At 39.3% G+C, this 25,167-nt stretch overlaps 2 protein-coding genes across 2 annotated transcripts; one reads left to right on the forward strand and one right to left on the reverse strand.

The window, feature by feature from the left end:
* Positions 1–727: 727 nt before the first annotated feature.
* Positions 728–8,324, reverse strand: fen1 (flap structure-specific endonuclease 1). Its single transcript, XM_026179993.2, has 12 exons — positions 8,128–8,324; positions 7,610–7,704; positions 7,355–7,457; positions 7,100–7,202; positions 6,878–6,941; positions 6,421–6,530; positions 5,952–6,088; positions 4,002–4,068; positions 3,622–3,753; positions 3,375–3,526; positions 1,215–1,329; positions 728–998 (listed from the first exon to the last, which is right to left on the reverse strand). Exons 2-12 carry the CDS (start codon positions 7,689–7,691, stop codon positions 921–923), a joined length of 1,143 nt encoding a protein of 380 aa, XP_026035778.1. The 5' UTR covers positions 7,692–7,704; positions 8,128–8,324; the 3' UTR covers positions 728–920.
* A 19-nt stretch (positions 8,325–8,343) lies between these two features.
* tm9sf1 (transmembrane 9 superfamily member 1) lies at positions 8,344–16,592 on the forward strand. The gene is made up of 9 exons (XM_026179991.2): positions 8,344–8,866; positions 9,979–10,187; positions 10,845–10,976; positions 12,077–12,199; positions 12,305–12,663; positions 13,535–13,689; positions 13,910–14,095; positions 14,794–15,067; positions 15,538–16,592. Exons 2-9 carry the CDS (start codon positions 9,984–9,986, stop codon positions 15,929–15,931), a joined length of 1,827 nt encoding a protein of 608 aa, XP_026035776.1. The 5' UTR covers positions 8,344–8,866; positions 9,979–9,983; the 3' UTR covers positions 15,932–16,592.
* Positions 16,593–25,167: the final 8,575 nt, after the last annotated feature.

The raw sequence follows: 25,167 nt of genomic DNA on the forward strand, positions 1-25,167 counted from the left end.
TGTGTGTGTGTGTCTCTACAATGTTCTCGTTTTATTTACACATCCACTCTGTGTATATATACACACACATACGCTCGCTGTGTACATGTATACAACTTGGCCAAGTCTACATTTAGTCTTACTTTAAGTTTCCATACATACATTTATATTCTTAAAATACAGATGTCCATATTTATATTCCATTTTACATGGTACATTCTTTAGACTGTACATTTGAACATTTTATTTTCCACTGCCTGTGACAAAGTTTTTTTTTTTTTAATTTCATTTAAATTGATTTGATTTTTTGTTTTTTAATTTTTGCTGCTCTTAACTTTATACTGTCCACTTTCTGCCATGACCAAGTAAATTTCCTACTTTTGGAACTAATAAAGGTTTATCTTATGTTATCTATAAACCAAAATGTATTCTAAATATTAGACTCATCAAAGTAGATTTTCACCTAATAGCTTTTTGTATCATGGCCATAGAATAACAGTTTTTTGAAAATCACCTTGTTGAAAAGTTTGAAATTAGTTGTTTGTCATGTTGCCTGATGGTTGGATGCAAGTAGACTGAAAGTGAGAGGACCCAAAAAAAAAAAAAAAAAAAAACTTTGCAAGACATTAGGGAAGTCTGGAGAACTATTGGCTAGCTCATTGGTAGCAAAATATAAAGATAAGAGGGGAAGTTTCAGACTTTTGCACAGTACTGTTAAAGGGCAACAAATGAGGATCTTTACAAAAAAAACTTTTATTTTTTTTTTATTTCCAACACTTGAAATAAAAATGTCCAACACTCATTAAAATACAGCTAGCTCAGGTTTCGTTAGGTGATCCAACAGAAAGTTACAAAAAAGTAACAGTAGCAGTTTCCTTTTGTCTTAACTCCAAACATCACTCATCACAATAACATCTCATTAATTTATGGATACATTCAGTCTATTTGGCTTTCTTAAATTTGCCTGGTGTGGCTCCAGTTTTCTGCTTTTTCTTTGCTGATCCTTTAATCTCAGGTTCCTGACAAAGAAAAAGAAAGCAGTATAGAAAGTGTCAGGACTAAGAAAAGAAATGAGTCTACACCAGCAGTTTCCTGTTTTTATAACGAGATCTAAATTAAATATGTCAGTCAAACACTTCTGCCTGCTTTTTATAGTTACAAGAGGAATAGAAAGACAAACAAACAAAACAAAAAAAAGGAACACACACTCAGTACCATAGTTTTCTGACATGTACCTTTCGCTTGGACGACAGAGACCCAGTGACAGTGAAGAAAGAGTCCAAACGTCCCTGCGTGCTGCCCTGTCTGCTCTTCACAATCTTCTTACAGCCGTTACGGATCCTGTCCTCACTGCACACACATACACAAAATAAATAAAAGCTACTTATCCTATGAGCATGTTCGTTCACATATTTAACAGGCAAAAAAAAAAAAAAAAAAGTATAAACCTGCAAGATGAACACACTGTACATCAAATATCTTTTTCTAAAGAAGTGGAGGCGTCAGGCAGGAGGAAAAGAGAAGCACAGAGGAGGTTCATAGATGTACAAACCGGATTCCAAAAAGGTTGGGACACTAAACAAATTGTGAATAAGAACTGAATGCAATGATGTGGAGACGGCAAATGTCAATATTTTATTCAGAATAGGACATAAATAGGACATAAATAGGACATAAAGAACAAAAGTTTAAACTGAGAAAATTTATCATTTTAAAGGAAAAAAATGTTGATTCAAAATTCCACGGTGTCAACAAATCCCAAAAAAAGTTGGGACAAGTAGCAATAAGAGGCTGGAAAAAGTAAATTTGAGCATAATGAAGAGCTGGAAGACCAATTAACACTAATTAGGTTAATTGGCAACATGATTGGTTATAAAAAGAGCTTCTCAGAGTGGCAGTGTCTCTCAGAAGCCAAGATGGGTAGAGGATCACCAATTCGCACAATGCTGCGCTGAAAGATAGTGGAGCAATATCAGAAAGGTGTTACCCAGCGAAAAATTGCAAAGACTTTGCAGTTATCGTCATCAACTGCATAACATCATCCGAAGATTCAGAGAATCTAGAACAATCTCTGTGCGTAAGGGTCAAGGGCGTAAACCCATACTGGATGCCCGTGATCTCCGGGCCCTTAAACGACACTGCACCACAAACAGCAATGCTACTGTAAAGGAAATCACAGAATGGGCTCAGGAATAGTTCCAGAAACCATTGTCAATGAACACAATCCACCGTGCCATCTGCCGTTGCCAGCTGAAACTCTACAGTGCAAAGAAGAAGCCATTTCTAAGCAAGATCCACAAGCTCAGGCGTTTTCACTGGGCCAGGGATCATTTAAAATGGAGTGTGGCAAAATGGAAGACTGTTCTGTGGTCAGACGAGTCACAATTTGAAGTTCTTTTTGGAAATGTGGGACGCCATGTCATCCGGACCAAAGAGGACAAGGACAACCCAAGTTGTTATCAACGCTCAGTTCAGAAGCCTGCATCTCTGATGGTATGGGGTTGCATGGGTGCGTGTGGCATGGGCAGCTTGCATGTCTGGAAAGGCACCATCAATGCAGAAAAATATATTCAGGTTCTGGAACAACATGCTCCCATCCAGACGTCATCTCTTCCAGGGAAGACCCTGCATTTTTCAACAAGATAATGAGAGGCCACATTCTGCATCAGTCACAACATCATGGCTGCGTAGGAGAAGGATCCGGGTACTGAAATGGCCAGTCTGCAGTCCAGATCTTTCACCTATAGAGAACATTTGGCGCATCATAAAGAGGAAGGTGCGACAAAGAAGGCCCAAGACGATTGAACAGTTAGAGGCCTGTATTAGACAAGAATGGGAGAGCATTCCTATTTCTAAACTTGAGAAACTGGTGTCCTCGGTCCCCAGACGTCTGTTGAGTGTTGTAAGAAGAAGGGGAGATGCCACACAGTGGTGAGAATGGCCTTGTCCCAACTTTTTTGGGATTTGTTGACACCCTGACATTTTGAATCAGCATATTTTTCCCTTAAAATGATAAATTTTCTCAGTTTAAACTTTTGTTCCGTGGTTTATGTTCTATTCTGAATAAAATATTGACAGTTGCCATCTCCACATCATTGCATTCAGTTTTTATTCACAATTTGTTTGGTGTCCCAACTTTTTTGGAATCCGGTTTGTAGTAAAGGAGGACATACAGAAGGTTTGTGTGACAGGAGGACGATAGGATTGGATGGAGGCAGATGATCAACCATTGAACGCAAAAGATGCCAGAAACACTTCATGTACAGAGACAGTGCCACCTAGTGGTCAAACATTAAACAAAAAGTGTGTGTAGTCAAAGTCACAGCAACAACAGATCATCTCAGTCAAACTAAGTAAATAGGTAAAGCAGAAGAATGAGTCAATATTTAGTTCACCTGAACTGTTTCTCTTCGCACATGAATTGGATCAGTCCTTCTTCATCCGGCTCGTTCCACTTCAGCTCCACTGTAGAACAATCCACCACTTCTGGCTTCAAAAACAAACCCCTGGCTTCTTTGTACAGCCAGTCTTCTGGAGCAGGGTGCTTCTGCATAAAGACAAGCATTGCGCACAAACACAGAATCAGAACCAGCACCTCGCTCAGCTGACCCGCACTACAGACTACAGCAACCTTTAACTTACATTGGAATCAATGTTCTCTAGAATCTCTTCGATGCTGCCGTGCTGTTTGATGAGGTCGATTGCTCTCTTTGGGCCGATCCCCTTGATAGTTCCGCAGTAGTCACAGCCCAACAGAATACACAGGTCAATGAACTGGGATGGAGCACGGAAAGGAGGAAATGTCAAGAAAGACTGAGATTAATGTTGTGTTTAAAGCTCCACAGCACAAACATCTGATAGCCAGGAGAGTACCACCACATATCTTTGAACAAACAGCACAGGATGCTGACACGCACCAGGTGATAGTTGTGTCATCATGAGAGAAGCACGGGAAGTGCTTCAGATTTAAAGAGAAACTTATTTATATAAACCTTTGTAAAAGTCAGGAAAAAAAAATGTACCTGTTCATTGGTCAGGCCGATGTCCTGCAGGATGCGATTGAAGTGGAACTCTTGAATAGGAAGTTTCCTGAAACAATAATGAACAGCTTATAGTTAATGACTACTATTTATGCTGCTATAGTGGGTATCAAACTACCAAATCCTAAAACCTCGAAACTTGGTTCAAATTTATGAATTTTAAGCGTGAACTTATTCATTTAAACCATCTCATATACACATATACAGGGCTCTAGAGTGCGACCAATTTGGTTGCAAATGCGACCAAATTTTTCAGTGGTGCGACTAAAAATAAATATTTGGTCGCACAGGTGCGACCAACTGTTCCGGTAACAAAAAAAAAATCTCTGTAACTCTCCGTGTGGTCAACAACAGACACACATTATGCCCCTATCGTGGACTAAACCAATCAGAGATAGTCAGGGGCGGGACCTCTCTGATTGGCCGTGGTCCAGTTGAAAGTGCAGGTGGAAGAGAGAGGTGAGTAGCTTGAATAAAGCGATATCAATTCATTAACGGATTCCACACAAAGACCTAAACACGGAGCGGACCCAACACATCAGAATCAGCTTCGTCTTTCTCGGCTTTCTCACCCGACGGCCTGAACACGGACACGCTGTCGGAGCTTAGCGATTCTTCGGGTCCGCGCTGTGTTTACGTCTTTTTGCGCTGATTCTGAGCTGCAGGTTTTGCCTCTCTCCAACCAAAATTCACCGAGCCTGCAGCAAAAGAAGCAGCAAACTGCGCTTCACATTTGATCAATGTCGTCATGAATTCCCTCTGACTTTTGCTGTTTTGCTTCCACCACGATAAAAAAAAAAAAAATCACACTTCCTGCACAGCTCTCTCTCTCTCTCTCTCTCTCTCTCTGTACTTCAGGAACAGTTTCCCGTCTCAAATCTGTTTTCTGCATTATTCATTCGCTTATTACCCACCAGTCTACCGTTGTTTACAGCGCTTTTTCTTTTTTCACTTAAATGACCTCGGACAAGAAAGCCTAATTTCTGCTGTTCAATACTGAAGAAATTTAAATTTCTTAAAATTATGCAAAATTGCAGAATATTTTTAAGGTTATCTGCTATAAAAAGCCAGACCAGGAAAATCTCCTTCATGTTTTCCTGTGTTTTATTCTCAGTTACTTTCACACAAAGGCATCTGCTGTGATTTTCACAATTCTGATGAAGTCTCATGTGTATCAGTACTGATAAATGATTAGAATTATAATATTTTTGACTGTCTGAGGCTAAATTGAATCAAATCAGGACTTTGAGAACCGGAATTGAATGGATTATAGAAATCAGTGATGATACTCAGCCCTAGTGAGCAGCGTAGGCCCGACAGAAGTGGATGTAGCTGTGGGTAATAAGAAAAGATGAAAAGAACTATTGATAACTTTTTTGTTAAGTTAAGGCCTGATCTGTCTGAAATTCAAAGCCAGTGCTCTGACACGGTGCCATCAATATTTGAATGCTGAAAAAGCACAGTGTATCCAGAAAACACATTATATGCTGCAGTAAATGCACTGCCCAAGTGTCCCCTCTCCCCACGGCCTTTCAGCAGCAGACAGCAGCAAACAGGTCGTCAGAGGAGGCCAAGATGATGATTAAGTTTTTAACATTTTCTACAATATTGACAAAGCACTTTAAGCACAAGTTTGTTAGTTAATAATTTAGAAATTAATATTGTCTGTATGGACTTCCCCCCCCAAAGAAAGTGCACATGTAAAACTGCGGTGTTAAGCGATGCGGTTGAAAAATTTGAGTGCGCCTAACTTTTGTGCCGGTACGCCTAAATTTTTAAAGTTAGGCGTACCGGTGCGCCCATGTCAAAAAGTTAGTCTAGAGCCCTGATATATTCATATGGTAAACATAAATCTGATGTAGAATTAAGGCAACAGCTTTAAGTCATTTCCACTCTGCTAATATCTCTGTCAAAGGCGATGCCGGTTCATACTTTGCTTCGCTGGCTGTGAGATGTCTGAGAAGGATGTTTGTCCCAAAGGTCAGCCCGTCCATATCCTCTGTTGCCGTGGCAAACACCTTCCCTCCTTTAACCAGAGCAGCACAGCTGGCCTCAGCTTCACATGGAGCCTTTAAGGAAATGAAAAATAAATAAAATTACATCTAACAGAATGATACACACAATCTGTCTTAATGCAACTACCTCAAACTGCACTGCAGAATCCCAATTCATGTATATTTTTAAGCTTTAGGCATAATTTCATTACATTTCTGTCTTTCTCTGTGATTGACCCCAGCTGGACTGTGTAACTGTAACTTAGTAAGGGTAAGAGGATAAGAAGCCTATTATATTGTAAAAACACTGAAACACAAATCATTCATGGGAGTGATGTCTCCAAACTGTGTAAGAAGTGTGGAAATATTCTCGATGCCACAAAAATGTGTAGAAATAGAAATCTCACCTCAATGTAAGGCACTCCCATCAGGGTCAGGAGCTTCTTACACTCATCATTATGCTGCTTGGTGACTTTAACCAGACGCTTAGTGAACTTGTCAATGTTCTCTTGCTCCCCTGGTTTGAGAGAGAATAAAATCCAATTACCGTATTTTCCGGACTACAAAGCGCACCTGAATATTAGCCGCACGAGCTAAAATCGGGGGAAAATCCTGTTTTGTACATACATTAGTAGCACCTGACTAAAAGCCGCAGGGTTCAAAGCTCGTGCAAAAAGTAGCGGCTTATAGTCCGACAATTACGGTAGACTTTCATGCCTAAAGGAAAACATGTTCACAGACTTTCCCACAATACTTGTGATATAGTCTGAGTTCAAGTTTGGTTTAAAAACTAGCAACTTCCAACAAACCATGCTGACTTTAAACTCTTTGACCAACAACCGCCCCCCCCCCAAAAGTCTTTACCAATTTCTTGGGCCTGGGCAAGCATCTTCTCAGCTTCGGCTCTCCTCTCCCCTCTTTTCTCAAGCTAGAAGATGAAGACACGATCAGAATGAGAGAGAGCTGTCAGTATGAAACAGAGCATGTAAGGAGTTGCTGACATAAATGAGTGACAGAAATCCACTGCACTGAAAACAAATGTTTCCATTTGCAGATGGGTGAGGACCAGAGGAAATCCTTACTCACCTCTGCTGACTTGAGCTGTGGGGGCTTGCCGTCAAACACATACACAGGTTTGATTCCATGTTCCAACATGCGGATGGTGCGGTAGAACATTCCCATTAGGTGGCTTGAAGAAAGGAGTAAAGGCAAAAATCATTCTTGTGTACTCAGACCTGAGCTACAAATCACTAAGTTTCAACAGAGGAACTACTGCATCTGCAAATGATCTACAATTAGGTCTTCTTATTCAATTTTAAATGTTTATTGTTGCAGCAGTACCTTGTTGTCTCTCCATCTTCATTCTGTAGAACGTTACCATCCTGTCGCACAGCAATCAGAAACTGGTAGATGCACATAGAGGCATCAATAGCAATTTTCCTGCCTACAGAAGGTGAAAAGAGGTGCTTGTTCAACAATGACATAAAGAGTTAGCATTCCATCATGCATCATACAGACTGTATGTTGCAACAAACTGAGGGTAGACCGACACTCATGCATCACTTATGTATAAGGAGTGTATTCTGGAACAGTTACCAAAGAAGTTCTTTATGTCTTGCTCTTTAATGGCACCAGGGGCCTGGTCAGCAATTAGCTTGGCAAGTCCGTGTATTCCCATTGTGTCAGAATATCTGAGAACAAGAGAGAGAGTGAAGCTCTTGGATTAACATGCTGTGTCATTTCCATCCCAACTGCATTTCACAAAGGCCCCATCACTGGTGCAGGTCTGCAGAAGCTTGAGAAAACAATGAGGTCACAGTACAAGTTATTTACAAATACGAACCTTTTTTTTTTTAACGGAGGCTTCGTATCAATTAAAAGACGAGCTCCACGTCATTTGTTATCTCTCAGCAATGTGTGTGCCAGGTTTGTGAATTTACAATGATCTTTAAATCGACGGGTTCATGTAAGCAAACTGGAGAGCAGAAATGTGTCCTGGCTTTGATCTACTAGTGTGTACCAGCTGACCTCAATGAAAATGCCACAGGATGTAGCCATCTATTATCAAAGCTAGCTTTCAGGTTATATAATGTTAACATTTACAACGGACTCACCAATTTAGTAAAACGCCTCAGCTCGTGCAGCTACTCCACGTCCTAGAGCGCGAGGAATTGTGACTGTTTCGCGGGAAATCAAATAGCAGGCATTTTCTATCGATCTATCGAGCGCCGCACTTCCAGGTACTCCTAAAACCCGTGCATCGATAGTGCAGGGTTTATTAATCAGGCCTGAGTTCCGACACGGAAGACCCGCGAAGGCACTGATTGGTTATTTACCGTTGAAGGAAATCCGGTTTATTGGAAAAAGGGGGAAAATAACACCGTCGAAAGCTGCGAACTCCTACCTTTTAGTTCATAATTTCCCGAGGCGTTAAAGACCGTAAATACTCCACGTTTATTTTACATTGCTTGTGAGTGAAATTTGTCACCGGCTGGGATTAACCGGTAACATTTCAGGTGTATTCTTGTTTCCCCGCCCAATCCGGAAAACTCAGCCGAGTCGTCGTTATTTTTATTTTGTAAGGTGACGTGGAGTCGGAGCTCTTCTTCTTCTTCCACACTGGCCCATGTGCGAATAAAAGTACTCAGTGTACCCGGATATGAAGGTAGTGATATTACGTTTACACAAAGTATCAAGAATTTCCAAGATGCTCGGCTGTAAGGCTGAATCTTCACACTGAGCTCCAGTGTAGCGGAGAAGAGAGCAGCCTACTGGGGCCTGAAGTCCAAGGAAGCCGGCGGACAGACAGATTTTGTTGGATCTGGAGCATCGGGACTGACGACGGAGAGAACGGTAGATCGACTGTGTTGATTTCGTTGTTGTAGTCTTTTTTTTAGCGAGCATGTGCTTATTTGGAGTAAAACAGTGTTGATGTGGATGAATCGCTTGCTTTACTTAATTTAAGGAGGCCCCCTTTGATTATAAGCATACTGCTGTCCACAGAAACAGGACAGAGCTTGTAGTGTTGCGACCTTGCTCTTACTGCTTATTACAGTTCTTGTATATACTATTACTTATCTCGCTGTGTGAGGCATTTCTGCCTGTTTACTGCTATTATTCATTCAACTGATTTAACTCTTTTGGCTTGAGTCTTTCTAAATACTTTATGGGCTTCTTATGTAGTCCTGTAATTAGTAAAAAGTTCAGATGTGCATAGAGCTGTGACGCTACTCTTTAGTTCGTCACAGGGGACGATCAAAGTTGCAATGCCTTATGTCAAAGGCATTGCAACTTTACCACTCAGACCAAATTTGCATTGCTGTGAAATTCAACACTAATGCCACATCAGCAATAACTTTAGGTCGCCCTTCTGAAGTTCTCCTTCTATCATTTGCAAAAAAAATGTGAGGATTGTGGTTTTTCAGGAAATGTGGTTGATAGGGAACACATTTGTGTGCTTTGTAGAGTATGCAAATGAAAGGGGAGGTGTGGCATTGTATATAATGCGTCACCATTCCAACACAAACTTAATACATGTTCATATGAAAGTTAAGCATAACATGAACACTAATGTTTGTCTAATATACTTTGAAATTGAAAGCAACTCTGAAACTCTGCACCTGGATGAAAACTTAAGCTCTGAGCAATGTTACTTATTTTTTGCTCTTGTAAACTCCAACATACAGAAATTGACGGTGCTTATTTGATTCCAAACCCTCTTTTGGGCTGATGAAACTGATGAAATGCATTGCAATTCACCGTGGTTACACAGCATCTGTATTTGAGCCAGTTTCATCATTTTCTGCTGTGTTTGTTGAAGCATCGCAGGAATGACGTTGCATAAAATTGTGCAGTTCTACCTCTCTGCGTTAAGATAATTACGTGCCACATTTGAAGTGCACAAAAGTGAGAGACAGGCTAGCTTAAAATGAACCTGAACTGATAAGCTGTCGTGTTTTCAACAGGGGCCATGTGTCGTGGAACAGGACGCACGTCAGGTGGCTGTCAGAGGATGATGCTGCACTCTGTCTTGATCCTGTTCTTGTTCTTAGGCTGGGCCCTTGGTTACAAGATTGGAGACAATGTGACTCTTTATGTCAACAAAGTGGGCCCTTATCATAACCCCCAGGAGACATATCACTATTACACATTGCCTGTTTGCAGGCCGGAGAAGGTCAGTGTTAGTTCTGTGTCACTGCGTGGTGTTGGTCTGTTGTAACAAAACAGAGGAACTGGAGACATGTCGATGAGTAATGATAATATCTAAATCTCAGGGCTTACATCTCCAGTTCCTGTGAACATATTTTTATCTCAGAGTCCAAAGAAAATACTTTACTATGTTATATTTTATCCCTTATCTGTTTGTTTCTACGTCAGGATGTGATATTGAGGTGAAGTGTTACTCCCAACCAAAAAATCTGAAAACACGTATTAATTCATGTTGAGTAAAGAAGTGTCTTTTTATAGAAAGATCATGGCATTTTCTTGTAAAAATGTGATAAAAAATGACATCTTGAAACATAAGAGTAATAATAATAATAATTTTGTGTAACTGATTTGCTGTTAGGAATTCACACATTCCACCAAAACACAAGCTTTTCCTTTAAGTTGATAGTTTATTTAATGGCTCACAGGTTTAAGGGAAAAGTCATTATTGGAAGTTTGATTGTGTTGGTAGCAGTTTAGCCTGCATTTTCAAAGGCCGGAGTAACATTGTATTGATTTTTATTTAGCTGGCAGTTTTAAAATAACTGCTCTCAGAATTATGATCAACTAATCTGGCACTTTTTTAAACATCCTGTATATTAAATGCTAATACTTCTTTCATCAGGTACATCATAAATCTCTGAGCCTGGGAGAAGTGCTGGATGGTGACAGAATGGCTGAGTCTTTATATAACATCCGCTTCAAAAAGAATGTGGAGAAAACAATTCTTTGCCAGCTCACTCTTTCAGAAAAACAGGTATTTACACGAGTAAATTTGTAATAGTTAACATGCTTAACATCAGAAAACTGGTTGGTTATAAACTGCAAACACTGAAAGCTTTGACCAGCACCGCTTACAAATGAAACAAAAATGCTATTCTACTCCTCAACTGGAGTTTCCCATACAGAAAACTGAAAAAGGTGACCTCTAGCGGCAACATGGGGTATTAACCCAAAAATGGCTCCTACAACCAAGGTATGCAAAAGAGCATCTCTGGACATATAAAATGACAGTAGAGTGGATGGGCTACAGCACCTGTCAGGACAGCAGAGGCTACAGTTCACACAGGCTCACCAAAGACTGGAGAAATGTTTCCTGGTCTGATGAGTCAAAACTGGCTGACCACCTCCGTATACCATCTTCTGCTTCAAGGAGGTTAACAAACCATGTCACAAAGCTTAAATAAACATCGCATTGACTGTGCTCAAAATCTCTGAGGAATGTTTCCTGGACCTTGTTTAATGGAAATCAAGGCCATTCTCAAAGTGGCCAGAAATTATGTGCAAACGGATTTCCTTTTTAGATCTGCTGTTCTGTAGCAGTTATTTTTTCTTTTCCTGGATAAGATAATAAAACTAAAACTTTTGGGGTTTTTTGCATTTTATGGAAGTCTTTCATCCTGTGTTACCTTGGATACATGTATCCGTATCAGGATCGAATCCCTCTTGATATTTGCTGTTACACCTGTACTTTGTTGTATGCTGAACCTTGGAGTCTGTAAAATAGCAGTTTCACATAATAAACATCTGTACAACTTTAGCACAGCTGTTTCATTATGTGAGGCCACAACCTTGTTCTAATAAAAAAAAAAAGAGGGACAATACATATTAATGAATATTTTAACAAATGTAAATGTGCCAGATTATAGCCCTTGGCTAATTTTCATCTGTAGACTCTCTGCCAGGTTGATGTTACATACAAGTTAATAGCAACATACAGAGACACTATTTCTAGACCATGTATATCGACAAGGACAAAAAACAGTGATCCCATCATATTAGAACAAATAATGACAACAACTACTGCTTAAAATATGTCATCTGTTAACTGTTGGTGCTTGTTTTTTTCCTTGGTAGGTGGACGAGCTTCGTGAGGCCATTGAGGAGCTGTACTACTTTGAATTTGTCCTGGACGATATTCCAATTTGGGGTTTTGTAGGATACATAGAGGAGAGTGGTTTCCTGCCTCACAGCCACAAGGTAGAAACTATAGAAATGTTTTATTGAAATGCTAAGCTTTTGGTAAACCAAACTAAGCTTCATTCCTCTTACTTCTAAACTCCTGCCTCTTTTCTGTTCTATTAGGTGGGTTTGTGGACTCACCTGGATTTCAACATTGAGTACAACGGCGACTATGTGATCTTTGCCAATGTCTCAGTAAAAGACGTTAAGCCTGTTCCATTAGAGGAGGGGGCAGGTGCAGCAGTGGGGGGTGTCGGAGTAGGAGGAGGCAGCCTGACGGTGACCCATACCTACAGCGTGCACTGGTTTGAATCATCTCTGCCCTATTCCCGGAGAGCCGAGCGTCTCAGAGACTACTCGTTCTTTCCCAAAACACTGGAGATCCACTGGCTGTCCATCATTAACTCACTGGTGCTGGTGGTGCTGCTTCTTGGCTTCGTCATCATCATTCTCATGAGAGTCCTTAAGAATGACTTTGCTAGGTGAGTAAGTGACGCAAAGACAGTGAATAATGCATTGCTTGAATATAAAAGACAAAACAAAATGTCAGGTCTCTTTGTGCCTTTAATGTGGTTTAATAATGGGTTGGCTGAGCACAGAAGGTTGGAGGTGCAATTCCCAGCTGCTTCAGTCTGCCTGCCAAAGAACCCTTGGGCACAATACTGTAGGAGGCCAAAGTGGACCAAGAAAGTCTCTCCCACAGCATCACACCACCACTACCAGCCTGATTTGTTGATATAAGGCATGCTTTCACGTTGTTAACACCAAAATCAAAAGGCCAGACAGTTTTTCTACTCATATCTGACTTTGGTAAGCTGATTGAGATTGTAGCCCCAGTTTCCTGTTCTTGGCTGACAGGAGTAGCACAAGTGAGTTCTGCTGCTTTACGCCCATCTGCTTCAAGGTTGGACATGTTTTTTATTCAGATGCTCTTCTACGTTGGTTGTGACGAGTGGTTATTTGAGATACTGTTGCCTTCCTGCCAGCTCAAAGCAAAGCAATGAGCAGCTTACTGGATATTCTCTTTTTCAGACCATTTTCTGTAAAACCAGGAGATGTGTGTGCAGGAAAATCTGAGATTTTCCTTTCCTTTATTTTATATCCTTTTATCTGTTGAACACTTTAAGGGCTTTTGTTGTTTTTTCTGTCTCCAAGCTCTCATTTTACTATGTTTAAATAAAAGCTTTAATTTGAAGTTTAGTCCTTAATGTAGTTTCTTTTTGGCCTAAATGTGCAAAATTGTATGCAATTCCTGGACCTGTATTACCTGCAAGACCTGTAAATATAGCAGAGACTTTTCTTGCTCTCATTTTGGTTCTCCCAGTCATAAAAATACTTTGCTTTCACCTTCAGGTACAATGTGGAAGAGGAGGGTGGCTGCGATGATCTGGACCAAGGAGACAATGGTTGGAAAATCATCCATACTGATGTATTTAGGTTTCCTCCTTTCAAAAGCTTGCTGTGTGCTGTGCTGGGAGTTGGGGCTCAGTTCCTTACCCTTGCCACAGGTGAGTATTGACTCTCAAATTCACAAACACAATGAAACACTGGCCTGTTAAATCCCAGTGAGGTGTCTTGTTTTTTTATTCCCTTTGAAATGGAGCATTCTGGTTTTCTGAGCACCTCTATCCCATAACAACAGTCTTTGTCCCAAGCATTAGAGCAAAAGGGAAAACCTGAAACTTGTATATACATAAAGGGCCTAAATATGTCCTTTGTTTGCTTTAGCGATAATCCTCATGGCATTGCTGGGAATGTTCAATGTGCACCGCCATGGCGCCATCAATTCAGCATCCATCGTCCTGTATGCTCTGACCAGCTGTGTGTCAGGCTACGTCTCGTGCAGTTTCTACACACAGATCAACGGCCAGCGCTGGGTGTGGAACATCATCCTCACATCATCTCTCTTCTCCGGTAAGTGAAAATGGAAGCGACCCGGCATTTAAAAGCACATGTTCACGTGTCAGTTTCTCATCAAAGGCTGTGCGGTTGGTGTGCGTGTTTTTCGGCCTCCTAGCAACACTTTTGAAATGCGAAACAGTTATCTGCCGCACTCAAACCTCGTGTTGACCATTTACAAAGGAGCTGGCAGGTTAAAGATTAAAGACTTAATGTCTGATTTAGTTAGATAATGAGATATTTCCATTCTCATATCTGCACTTGGATGTGGTCAGTTTTCATGTGCTTTTTTTTAAACTTTTTCAAAATTGTTTTGAACAATCAATATAATTGATTTTGATAGTATTTTGCGGGATGACTTGATGGTGAAGGTATACACCATGTGGGCACAGATGGTCTCTCCAGCTGATCTCTGGTTTGTTTCCCAGTTGGGCTTTGTGCTGAATGCCATTAACCTACTCTTTGTCACAGTTTTTCATAACTATGTTATTAAATATAAGCTTAAAAACCCTCAAAGTAAATGAAAGGAACTTAGTTGTAATATTTGAATGTACAATCCACCTAGTAAATTATTTACTCATGAATCTGTGTTCACTTTGCAGTATTTTGTTCACGTTCCTTATGACATAATGCTATCTAGCAACCCTCAAAGGAAACATTACATGGATTATTAGATGCTTCTCTTTTATTAACTTGATTATTCATCCCTCCAGCTCCACTGTTCTTCACGTGGAGTGTAGTGAACTCTGTCCACTGGTGGAGCGGCTCTACTCAGGCTCTGCCGGCCACCACCGTGCTCCTGCTGCTGGGCGCTTGGTTGCTGGTGGGCTTCCCGCTAACAATCATTGGTGGCATTGTGGGAAAGAACCGAGCTGGCAGCTTCCAGGCACCGTGCCGCACCCGTAATATCCCCAGACAGATCCCGACTCAGCCCTGGTACAAACATACGATTGTGCACATGGCCATCGGTGGCTTCCTTCCCTTCAGGTGAGCTGACCTCAGGTGTTTAGTCAAGGGGAGATTTGTAGAAGTGTACTCATAGATCAGAGATTAGAAAAGGTGACAATAAAACACTTTATGGTTTTAATCACAAGTAATTAACATTAGACTTGTGAACTATTAAAGGGAAACCCATCATCCAGAGCCCTAGGAAGATAATAGGCAGTTATTGCAAAAGTGATTTTTTTTTTTTTTTTGTCATCTCATTTGCATTCACATGTTTTATAGATCACTGCTCACTATTCACTAATGTTTCCTGTAATTAAAACTAAACAGGAAAATATCCAGGAACTGCTGCACTTCATTTCTTTTTCTTTCTTTTTTTTTAATGCACCATTTACATAAGTATACATCGAAGCTGAATTTAGATTGATTGACTTCCGTAAAATAAACTATTAGAATTACTCCCTCTCATTTTTGGATTTTTAACTCTGTTTTCCATCCAATCTTTCCCTAAGTGCCATCTCAGTGGAGCTGTACTACATCTTTGCCACTGTTTGGGGAAGAGAGCACTACACGCTGTACGGTATCCTGCTGTGTGTCTTCGCCATTCTCCTGTCTGTGGGCGCCTGCATCTCTGTGGCACTGACCTACTTCCTGCTGTCTGGCGAAGACTACCAATGGTGGTGGAGGAGTGTGCTGAGCACGGGATCCACCGGCATCTTCATCTTTGTCTACTCTGTTTTCTACTATAGGAACCGGTCCTCTATGAGCGGCCTGGTGCAAAGCACTGAGTTCTTTGGGTACTCCCTGCTCACAGCGATGGTCTTCTCCCTGATGCTGGGCAGCGTGTCCTTCTGGTCCTCATTGGCATTTATTCGCTACATCTATCGTAGCCTCAAGATGGACTAGAAATTCAATTTGAAACACGCAACTTAAAACAGACATTTCCACTTAGCACACAAAGACAATCTTCATTCTCCTCTTTTGCTTTTTCACTCATACACACCTGTTGCATTAAAGTGAGGAGAAACAGGGGCCTTTTCCTTGATTTAAAAGGGGTTAATAGTTAAACTTGGACAGCGTGCTGGATTGGTGAAAGCTCAGATGAGTATGGGGCTGGAATCGCATAGATTTATGATAAAAGGGGATATTTCAACACAAAGGGATGATTGCTTCCCATCAGGGATAAATGGGTAAATTGTTGGATTTGCTACGTGAGTGAATGGATTTTTTCAGACTGTGCAGCATCTGATTCCCGCTTCATGGTCCATCACAGTTATGCTGGAGCTATATGTCCTAAATTTCCCCACAATATACTTTACCTACTGAGACCAGCAGAATGGTACTGTAGTTTTGGCTTATTGTGCAAGAGCTATTAATAAACGCATTGTTTTGCACTGGCCTGTTTGAGCTCCACATGGCCTTGCAGCGGATAAAAAGAATGATGCCTTTTAGATTGAAGTTGGTGGGGAATGGGGCAATATTGTAACTGTATTCTGTGGTCTCCATTGACTGTGATTTTGGTTCTGATGTAAATATAGTCTTTACAGTAAAACTCTTTTTAATACAATACTGCCAGTGTTCTGGATTTTTCCCTCTTCAGTCTTGTTTTGTCACAACTGTTGAGTAGAACTTTCTTCATACTCACACCAGATCCTAAAGAAATGCTATATAACCTCAAAATCTATAGTGCTATGCAAAAGTCTCATGCAATCTAATTTCTTTTTAGAAAAATGTGAAATGGTTGCAGCAATGTTTTGAAAAGTGCAAACGTACATGGAACTGAGCCATCTTCTAATTTCTTTAAGAAGTCTTCAGGAATAGTTCTCCAGGCTTCTCGAACGACATTCAAAGCTCTTTCTTGGATTTTGGTTGCCTTGTGTTCAGTTTTCTGTCAAGATGATGCTACACTCCTTCATGTTGGGGTCTGTACTCTGGAGAGGCCAATCCATAACTCATAATTCCATTTTATCACAACTGTTTCCTCAAGACGTTTTGTACTGTAAGAGGCCTACATTAAAAGAGAAAAACCCAAATAATCAGACAAGCACCTATGAGCAAGTACTTGGTGACTGCGAGAAGAGCAAAACTATTCTTTAAGAGGTCGAAATGTTTGGCAGAACTAGATTCAGAGAGGGGTAACCATCTGCCGTAAGTGGTTTAGCTTAGAGGAGGATGACGGGACAGAAGACACATGGTGAGTGAAGAAGAAACACTCATCACAAGAAGCTAGGTTAATTGCAGGATCAATCCTACCTTAGGATTGAGGCCTGATTATCATTATCACCTGATTTAGCCCTAACTATATGCTTTATCAAAAAGGAACATGTTTAGCCCCATATTAAGAGTGGAGAGAGTGTCTGTCTCTCAAACACAACTGGGAGCTGGTTACAGAGAAGAGGGGTATGCAAGTCTGAAGACTGCCTCCCATTCTACTTTTAAATTTCCTAGTAAGTACACAAGTAAGCCAGGAGTCTGAGAGCGAAGTGCTCTAATAGGGTGAGATGGTACTAGTTTAAGATAAGACTGGGCCTGAATAATCAAGGTTTCTGTTTCTAAGCTTTCTAGGGCCAAGTACAAAAACCTAAGATTTATCTGAATTTAGAAGCAGGAAATTACAGGTAATCCAGGTCTTTAAGACTCAAAGGTTAACTAAGGGGAGTGTATCAGCTAGCTTTTTGCTTTGTCTAACTCAAAGCAAAAAGCTAGCTGAAAATAACACTGAAAATAAAGCATTTCTCTGCAGATGATAGCCGTTATACAACCGGGGCGGCTTTACTGTGACTGTGTCGTTTACTAAAATAAGCTAGCATTAATTATAGCCTTACTACAGTTAATGTATTTATATATAATATAAGTTTTAAAACTGAATATATTGCATACTCTTTACCCGCCAAAGACAAACACACAGAACATTGAAACCTCTTTTTTTATAGAGTTAGAAGTATATTTTAATGGAGAACATTTGTACTTTTAGTTCAGTAAACATTTATTTTTACAGAAAGTACACACACTGTAGTGTTAATTCTTTTAAGATTAATTTTTTATTCATTGTCAGCACAAAGCAAAAACAAACAGAATGACAAACATTTAAAAATAATTACACACATTTGCAATCACAGATATGGGAAGGACAGAGAGAGAAAAAAGACAAATATTTACCATCTATTAAACCACAGATTTAAAAAAGAAGAGACAGAAGTGAACTCATTTGTGCTCAGGCATCATAAAGACAACCGGCCCCTCTCAGTTGGGACAAATCATCTGGCAAATAAATAAGCAAGGGAGATCAAACATTGAGGAACAAATTCTCATTTCCTGCTAAGATAGCAGCAACTCTGTCATGAGGAATAACTCTAAACAATTCACTGTACCACAAAGTAACAGTAGGTGGTTTATCCTTAACAGAGTTAATAAGAATACATTTACAGCAACAATAGTTTATCACATAGTTTACGTTGTGGATAAGTTGATGTTGTTTCTTTTGAGGCTAAACCAAAAAGAAAATATCCAGGGTCCCATTGGATCTGATTCTTAAAAATATTGCTCAATTCTTGAGATATGGAACTCCAAAACCTTTTAATTAGTTTACATTCCCAGAAGTAATGAAAAAAGATAACATTTTCTTTTTGACATTTGATACATAAAGGGGAAACAAGAGGTGCAATCTTATGCAAAACATTAGGAGCTTTATATAGGCGGTGCAAAAGTTTGTATTGGGTTTCTCGCAAGCGGTAGAAGTAGACCTAACTATGCTAATGGCTCCTTTCCAATCATCCTTGATGTATTGATTATTAAGATCTCCCTCCTATTTTTGAATGGGATACAAATTAAAACAAGAACCCTGAGATAAGTACCTGCTAAAACGCCTTAAAACCCAAGCAGGATGGTGCAATGAATCCCAAGCCCGACTTATAGCACAAGTCTATATGATCCGCCTGGGTCAGCATGGTCACTAATATGTGTTTGCATGAGAGATTTTAGAACAGAAAATTAAACCAAAAATAGTAGCCTGACAAGCCTTAAACAGAACAGTTTCCTGCTCCTACAAACTGTTTGCATTTTAGGTTGACTGCATTCTTAATATTTGCTACCAGATGTCACCACCTTAAAATTGAATTTTACCAAAGTGGCAGGATATCTGGACCACCTTTTAAAACCCAAAGGAACCTGAAGTGGAGAGAGAAAATAACAGCTAACATCATGGCCTTACAACACAGGACTTTCGAGTTGTCTTAGAGGTTAGCTAACTCTATTAATATTAGCTCATAAGCAACAATGCAAGTACATACTTAGAGTGATTTGCATCCCCAAGCTCCCATCTTTGAAATCAGTTTCTCTGCTGAAACAGCTTAAAACAAAGCAGGATGGTGCTATATGTCCTAAGACTGACCTAGAGCAATGCTCCCAAGTGGGTTTTTTAAGGCAGGAATGTGGAGGGCTAAGCTTCTTTTGCGACCCAATTCATAAAGCAGTCAGCCTCTTCCATAATTTGGCATTATTGTGTGGATGCCTTAATAGGCATCCACACTATTGAGTTCCTGTTTCTCTTTATTGTGTGGATGCCTTAATAGGCATCCACACTATTGAGATCCTGTTTCTCTTTCTTCTTTATTGTGTGGATGCTTTAAGCATCCACACTATTGAGTTCCTGTTTCTCTTTATTGTGTGGATGCCTTAATAGGCATCCACACTATTGAGTTCCTGTTTCTCTTTATTCTTTATTATTCCGGGTGTTTCCGTACACTTTTTGCCGTGGATCTACTTCCACAATTTTTGTGCTATTTTCACCGTTCAAACTCTAAACTGTTCTGCTCTTTCTGCTAATGCCGGCTATGACTTTTGGTGTTTATTACTATTATACTTTTTAAAATATTACACTTTTTTCCTTTAATTTGTCCCATTGAAATGAATGGGAAACTTCCACAATTCTGCTAAAACTTTCTTGTCTTTGAAACTTAACTACTGCCTCATACTTTCACCTAGAAACTTCATTCAAACTTTAAAATGTTCTCAAATGATTTGGCTATTCCTGTATGATTCAGCTTTTTCAGATCTTCTACCGTTTTAATCTTATCCCTCTTTGAGTTTTCAGTTGCAAAATTGTGATTTTTCAGAAAATACATGCGTTGCTATGGTTGCTATGCAATTAACTCAGAGGGGACAGTGAAACTGTTTGAATTTTCTCTTCATGTCCAAACAACTTCTTGCTACTTGCTCAATTTCCACTCAAGCCCCACACATTATACATCAAAACGTAGGTATTTTTGCTGGCTTTCAGAAAATGTAACTATCATTGTTGTGGGACTTATAGATTTTTTGCAAATCTCCTCAGAGTAACACAAAGTCAGAAAACTCTCCATATAAACTCAATGGAGAGTTTGTTCAAAATCACCGCTGGATTTCTCTAATGAGAGGCATTTTCAAATTGTCATATCTCCTTAACGAAGCGAAGTTAAGACATGAGGCTTGTCCCCGTATATGTTCAGACACTCCTGACGCTCACAATTCAAGAATTTCTTTCTCACCTATTACCGTTCTGAAATGAGTTGGACTTGTTTGAGGGTAGGAAATTTGTCCCTCGCTCAGATTTCATCAGATTTCAATCTCTGGAAATGAACCACTTTTTTCTCTCGTCATATCTTTTTGATGGATTTCCACAGAGCCCTGAAAATTTCCATGACTGTTCACCAAAGCCTGCTGTTTCTTACGGTGAAAGAATGATTTTGATGCTCCATATAGATTTTGAGTTACCAAAGGTTGTTTGAGCGCAAGTCAAGGCAGTTTTTGCTTCGCCTCTACTCAGTTACAGTGTATTACAAGTCATATATCTTTAATAATTTATGTTTTATCTCTGAATTATGAAGACCTGAAGATTCCCCCATCTCTTCTGAATAAAACGATGCCTGAATGACCGTTCTAGCCTCTACGGTTAGGAAATTATGGCCATTTGTTCGAGGGGAATCCTGAATGTCAGAAATACACTGAAGAAAACTCACACCTCTCTCTGTGTCTGTGTGTGTAAGGGCTGACTACAGCAGGTGCAGCTAATTTAACTGACCTTCATATACCAAGCCCAGACTCTCCACAGCTCCTGTTCCCTTTACTCTCTGTGTATGTGTGTCTGTGTATCAATATTTCTCCTATGTTTAGGTATTACTCCTCAATCATAGTATTTCTGCTAAAGCAAAGTACTTCTACTACATCTTAGTACTTCTGCTAAATCATAGTATTTCTGCTAATTCATAGTATTTTTGCAAAATCATGGTATTTGTGCAAAATCATGGTTTTGGGGCCAAATATTTCTGTTATTTTATAATATATGTGCTGAATATATTATATGTGCCAAATCATAGTATTTATCCCAAATTATAGTATTTATGCCAAATTACAGTATTTCTGCTAAAACGCAGAAATAGTACCTTTTAGCAGGAATTTCTACCAAAAGATAGTACTTCTGCTAAATCAGAGTATTTCTGCTAAACCAGAGTATTCCTGCCAAATCATAGTATTTGTACTGAAACATGGTACTTCTGCCCAATCATAGTATTTGTACTAAATCATAGTACTTGTGCCAAATCATAGTATTTATACCCAATCATAGTATTTCTGCTAAATCATAGCATTTGTGCCAAATCATGGTATTTGTGCAAAAACATAGTATGTCTGCAAAACCATAGTATATCTCTTATGTTATAGTATTACTACTAAGGCATAGTATTTCTGCCAAATCATAGTATGTGTGCCAAATCGCAGTATTTATACCAAATCACAGTATTTGTGGTAAAACATAGTATTTCTGCCATATTGTGGTATTTGTGCAAGAACATTGAACTGTTATGTTATAGTATTACTACTAAGTCATAGTATTTCTGCATTGTTATAGTATTTGTACTTAAACGTAGTATCTCTGCCAAGTCATAGAATTACTGCAATTTCATAGTTTTTTTTAGGAAATCTGTTATGTTATAGTATTACTACTAAGTCATAGTATTTCTGCCAAATCATAGTATTTGTGCCAAAGCATCGTATTTGTATGGAGTCATAGTATTTCTTCTAAGTCATAGTATTTTAATCAAATCTCAGTAGTTGTTGTTAAAACGCAGTATTATTGCCAAATCATAGTATCTGTACCCAATCTTAGTATTTCTGCTAAATCATAGCATTTGTTCCAAATCATGGTATTTGTGAAAAAACATAGTATGTCTGCAAAACCATAGTATATCTCTTATGTTATAGAATTACTACTAAGGCATAGTATTTCTGCCAAATCATAGTATTTGTACTAAATCATAGTACTTGTGCCAAATCATAGTATTTGTTGCACATCATAGTATTGGAACCAAAACATAGTATTTGTCCCAAAGCATCGTATTTGTATGGAGTAATAGTATTTCTTCAAAATCATAGTATTTCAATCAAATCTCAGTAGTTGTGTTAAAATGCAGTATTATTGCCAAATCATAGTATTTGTACCCAATCATAGTATTTTTGCCAAATTGTGGTATTTGTGCCCAATTAATAATTCTGTTATGTTATAGTATTACTACTAAGTCGTAGAATATCTGTTATGTTATAGTGTATCTGCGGAATATAGTATGTGTGCCAAATCGTAGTATTTATACCAAATCACAGTATTTATGCTAAAACATAGTATTTCTGCCATATTGTGGTATTTGTGCAAGAACATTGAACTGTTATGTTATAGTATTACTACTAAGTCATAGTATTTCTGCCAAATCATAGTATTTGTGTGAATTTGTATACTGTAATATCACTGTAGTATGTAGTGGCTAAGTAGGGGGTGTTTACAGTGTAAATAGGTCATCTCTTGTGTTGGAGTGCCCTCTTGTGGCGCCTTTTGGGTAGTGCCTTAGTAAACGTGAACCCTGTAAGAAGTGGTATCAGACTGATTTGTAGTGGAGGAATTTGTTGCCAGTTTTCTTAATCATAGAAACCACACCATATCACCTCTCCACATCCTCCTACTGTATGCCATGCCTCCCTGTACCATCCATCTGACCGCCAATAAACTCCACCTGTGGTAATCTAATCCCTGGATGTCAGCCTCTCCTTCTGACCGAGGATAGTTACTATTGCAGCACCACCCAGCATTAAACTGACGTACACCATTCTGTACAATAGTATTTGTGCTAAAAAGTAGTATTTCTGCCAAATCATAGTATTACTGCTATTTCATACTATTTAAGCGAAATTACAGTGTTTCTGCAAAAACATGTTTGAGGGGTGGAAATCTGTCCTCCTCTCATTTTTCAAACTCCGAAAATTAAGCCATTTCTTCTCTCGTCATATCTCCGCGACAGAGATACAAAGAGCTATGTAAATCGCAGTCAAAGTACACCAAAGTCCGCTGATTCACCCAGTGCAAGAATTATGCTTCTATCCCACCTAGTTTTTGAGTACAAATTTATACACTATCACAGACCGGTAATTCATATTGATAATTTATTACAATTCTGCAAAGTTTTATGATTTTACCAGCTTTTCTAATATGGACCTCAGATTCTTGTTAACAGTCTATGGCAGAAATACATACAAGTACACAGCCTGATGAAGCAGACAGAAGCAGTACCTCTGATTGGTTCAGCATTTTCACCTCTTATCAGCACAAATCTCAGCCTCTTCTGCTGTTTTCATTAGAATTGTAAGCTTTTCCACCTTTTTTCAGTTACGTGAGAACCAGTTTGGCTCAATGAGTAGCTGAAAAATATCAGCCTCTTCTGCTGTTTTAGCAGGATTTCAGAGTTCAGCTTTTTCACTTGTTTTAAGCAAAAATTTCAGTTTCTTTACCTCATTTCACAACAAAGTTCTTCCTCTTCACCTCTTTTCTGCTAATTTGAGCTTCTGCTCCACAGTGCACATTGTCCCTCTCATCATATCTTTGCTTGTGACCAGAACTCATTTGGCTCAGAGGGTAGGGCATCTGCCGTGAGACCCGGTGGCAGAGGTTTGAATCCTACCTGTGACAGTTGCTACACATGTTCCCTGCTTGCATGCGCTCTGCTTTCTTGTGTGTCACTGCTCTCCAGTGTGTCATTACACATACAGCCATCTTCAGCAAGCACTTCTGCTTCTACACCTCTTTTCAGCTCATCTTTTTGCTTCTTTGCCTCTTTTCAGCAGAAATTCTTCTGATTCACCTCTTTTCTGCCAAATGTTTAGCTTTTTCACCTCTTATCAGCACAATTCTAAGCAGCTTCTGCTAATTTCACCACAATTGTCACTCTCTCCACCTCTTCTTTGTGTGAATGAGTTTGGTGCAGTGAGGTGAATCGCCACCTTTAGACCAGAAGGGCCAGGTTCAAATCCTGCTCAGGGCAATGATTTTTGTTTTGTTTTTTCAACTTTTTCAGCTTTTTTCAGCAGACATCTTCAGCGTTAAGGCATCCACACAGCATTTTCGCAGGAAATGCAAATTTTTCTAGTTCTTTATTATTCTTAGGACTTCCGTACACTTTTCGCCGTGGAACTACTTCCACAATTTTTGTGCTATTTTCACCGTTCAAACTTTAAACTATTCAGCTATTTTTGCTAATGCCGGCTATGACTTTTGCTATTTTTAACTATTATACTTTTTAAAATATTCCACTTTTTTCCTTTAATTTGTCCCATTGAAATGAATGGGAAACTTCTGCAATTCTGCTAAAATTTGCTTGTTTTTGAAACTTAACTACTTCCTCATATTTTCACCTAGAACAACCATTCAAACTTTAAAATGTTCACAAATTATTGGGCTATTCAGGTATGATTCAGCTTTTTCAAATCTTTTACTGTTTTACTTTTATGCCTCTTAAAGTTTTGAGTTGCAAAATTGTGATTTTTCACAAAATACATGCGTTGTTATGGTTGCTATGCTCTTGGCTTCCAGTGTGACACTGAAGCTTTTGCAGTCTTCTCTTCATGTCCGAACAACTGTTTGCTACTTGCTCAATTTTCACTCAACTTCCACAAATTATACATCAAAACGTAGGTATTTTTGCTGGCTTTCAGAAAATGTCACTATCATTGTTGTGGTATTCATAGAACTTTCGCAAATCTCCTCAGACCAACACAATGTCAGAAAACTCTCCATAGAAAGTCAATGGAGAGTTTGTTCAAAATCACCGCTTGATTTCTGTAATGAG

Source organism: Astatotilapia calliptera, chromosome 9 (assembly GCF_964374335.1).
Source record: "Astatotilapia calliptera chromosome 9, fAstCal68.1, whole genome shotgun sequence".
NCBI lineage: Eukaryota > Metazoa > Chordata > Actinopteri > Cichliformes > Cichlidae > Astatotilapia > Astatotilapia calliptera.

Bases quoted from the DNA above. Each gene is read 5' to 3' on its own strand.
- tm9sf1 (XM_026179991.2), top strand. From the start codon at position 9,984: ATGTGTCGTGGAACAGGACGCACGTCAGGTGGCTGTCAGAGGATGATG. The intron at 10,188-10,844 runs GTCAGTGTTAGT...TTCTTTCATCAG, and splicing joins CTGTTTGCAGGCCGGAGAAG to GTACATCATAAATCTCTGAG. The intron at 13,690-13,909 runs GTGAGTATTGAC...TGTTTGCTTTAG, and splicing joins GTTCCTTACCCTTGCCACAG to CGATAATCCTCATGGCATTG.
- fen1 (XM_026179993.2), bottom strand. From the start codon at position 7,691: ATGGGAATACACGGACTTGCCAAGCTAATTGCTGACCAGGCCCCTGGT. The intron at 7,458-7,609 runs GTAACTGTTCCA...CACCTTCTGTAG, and splicing joins AGACATAAAGAACTTCTTTG to GCAGGAAAATTGCTATTGAT. The intron at 1,330-3,374 runs GTGAACTAAATA...ATGTGTGTGCAG, and splicing joins TGCGAAGAGAAACAGTTCAG to TGAGGACAGGATCCGTAACG.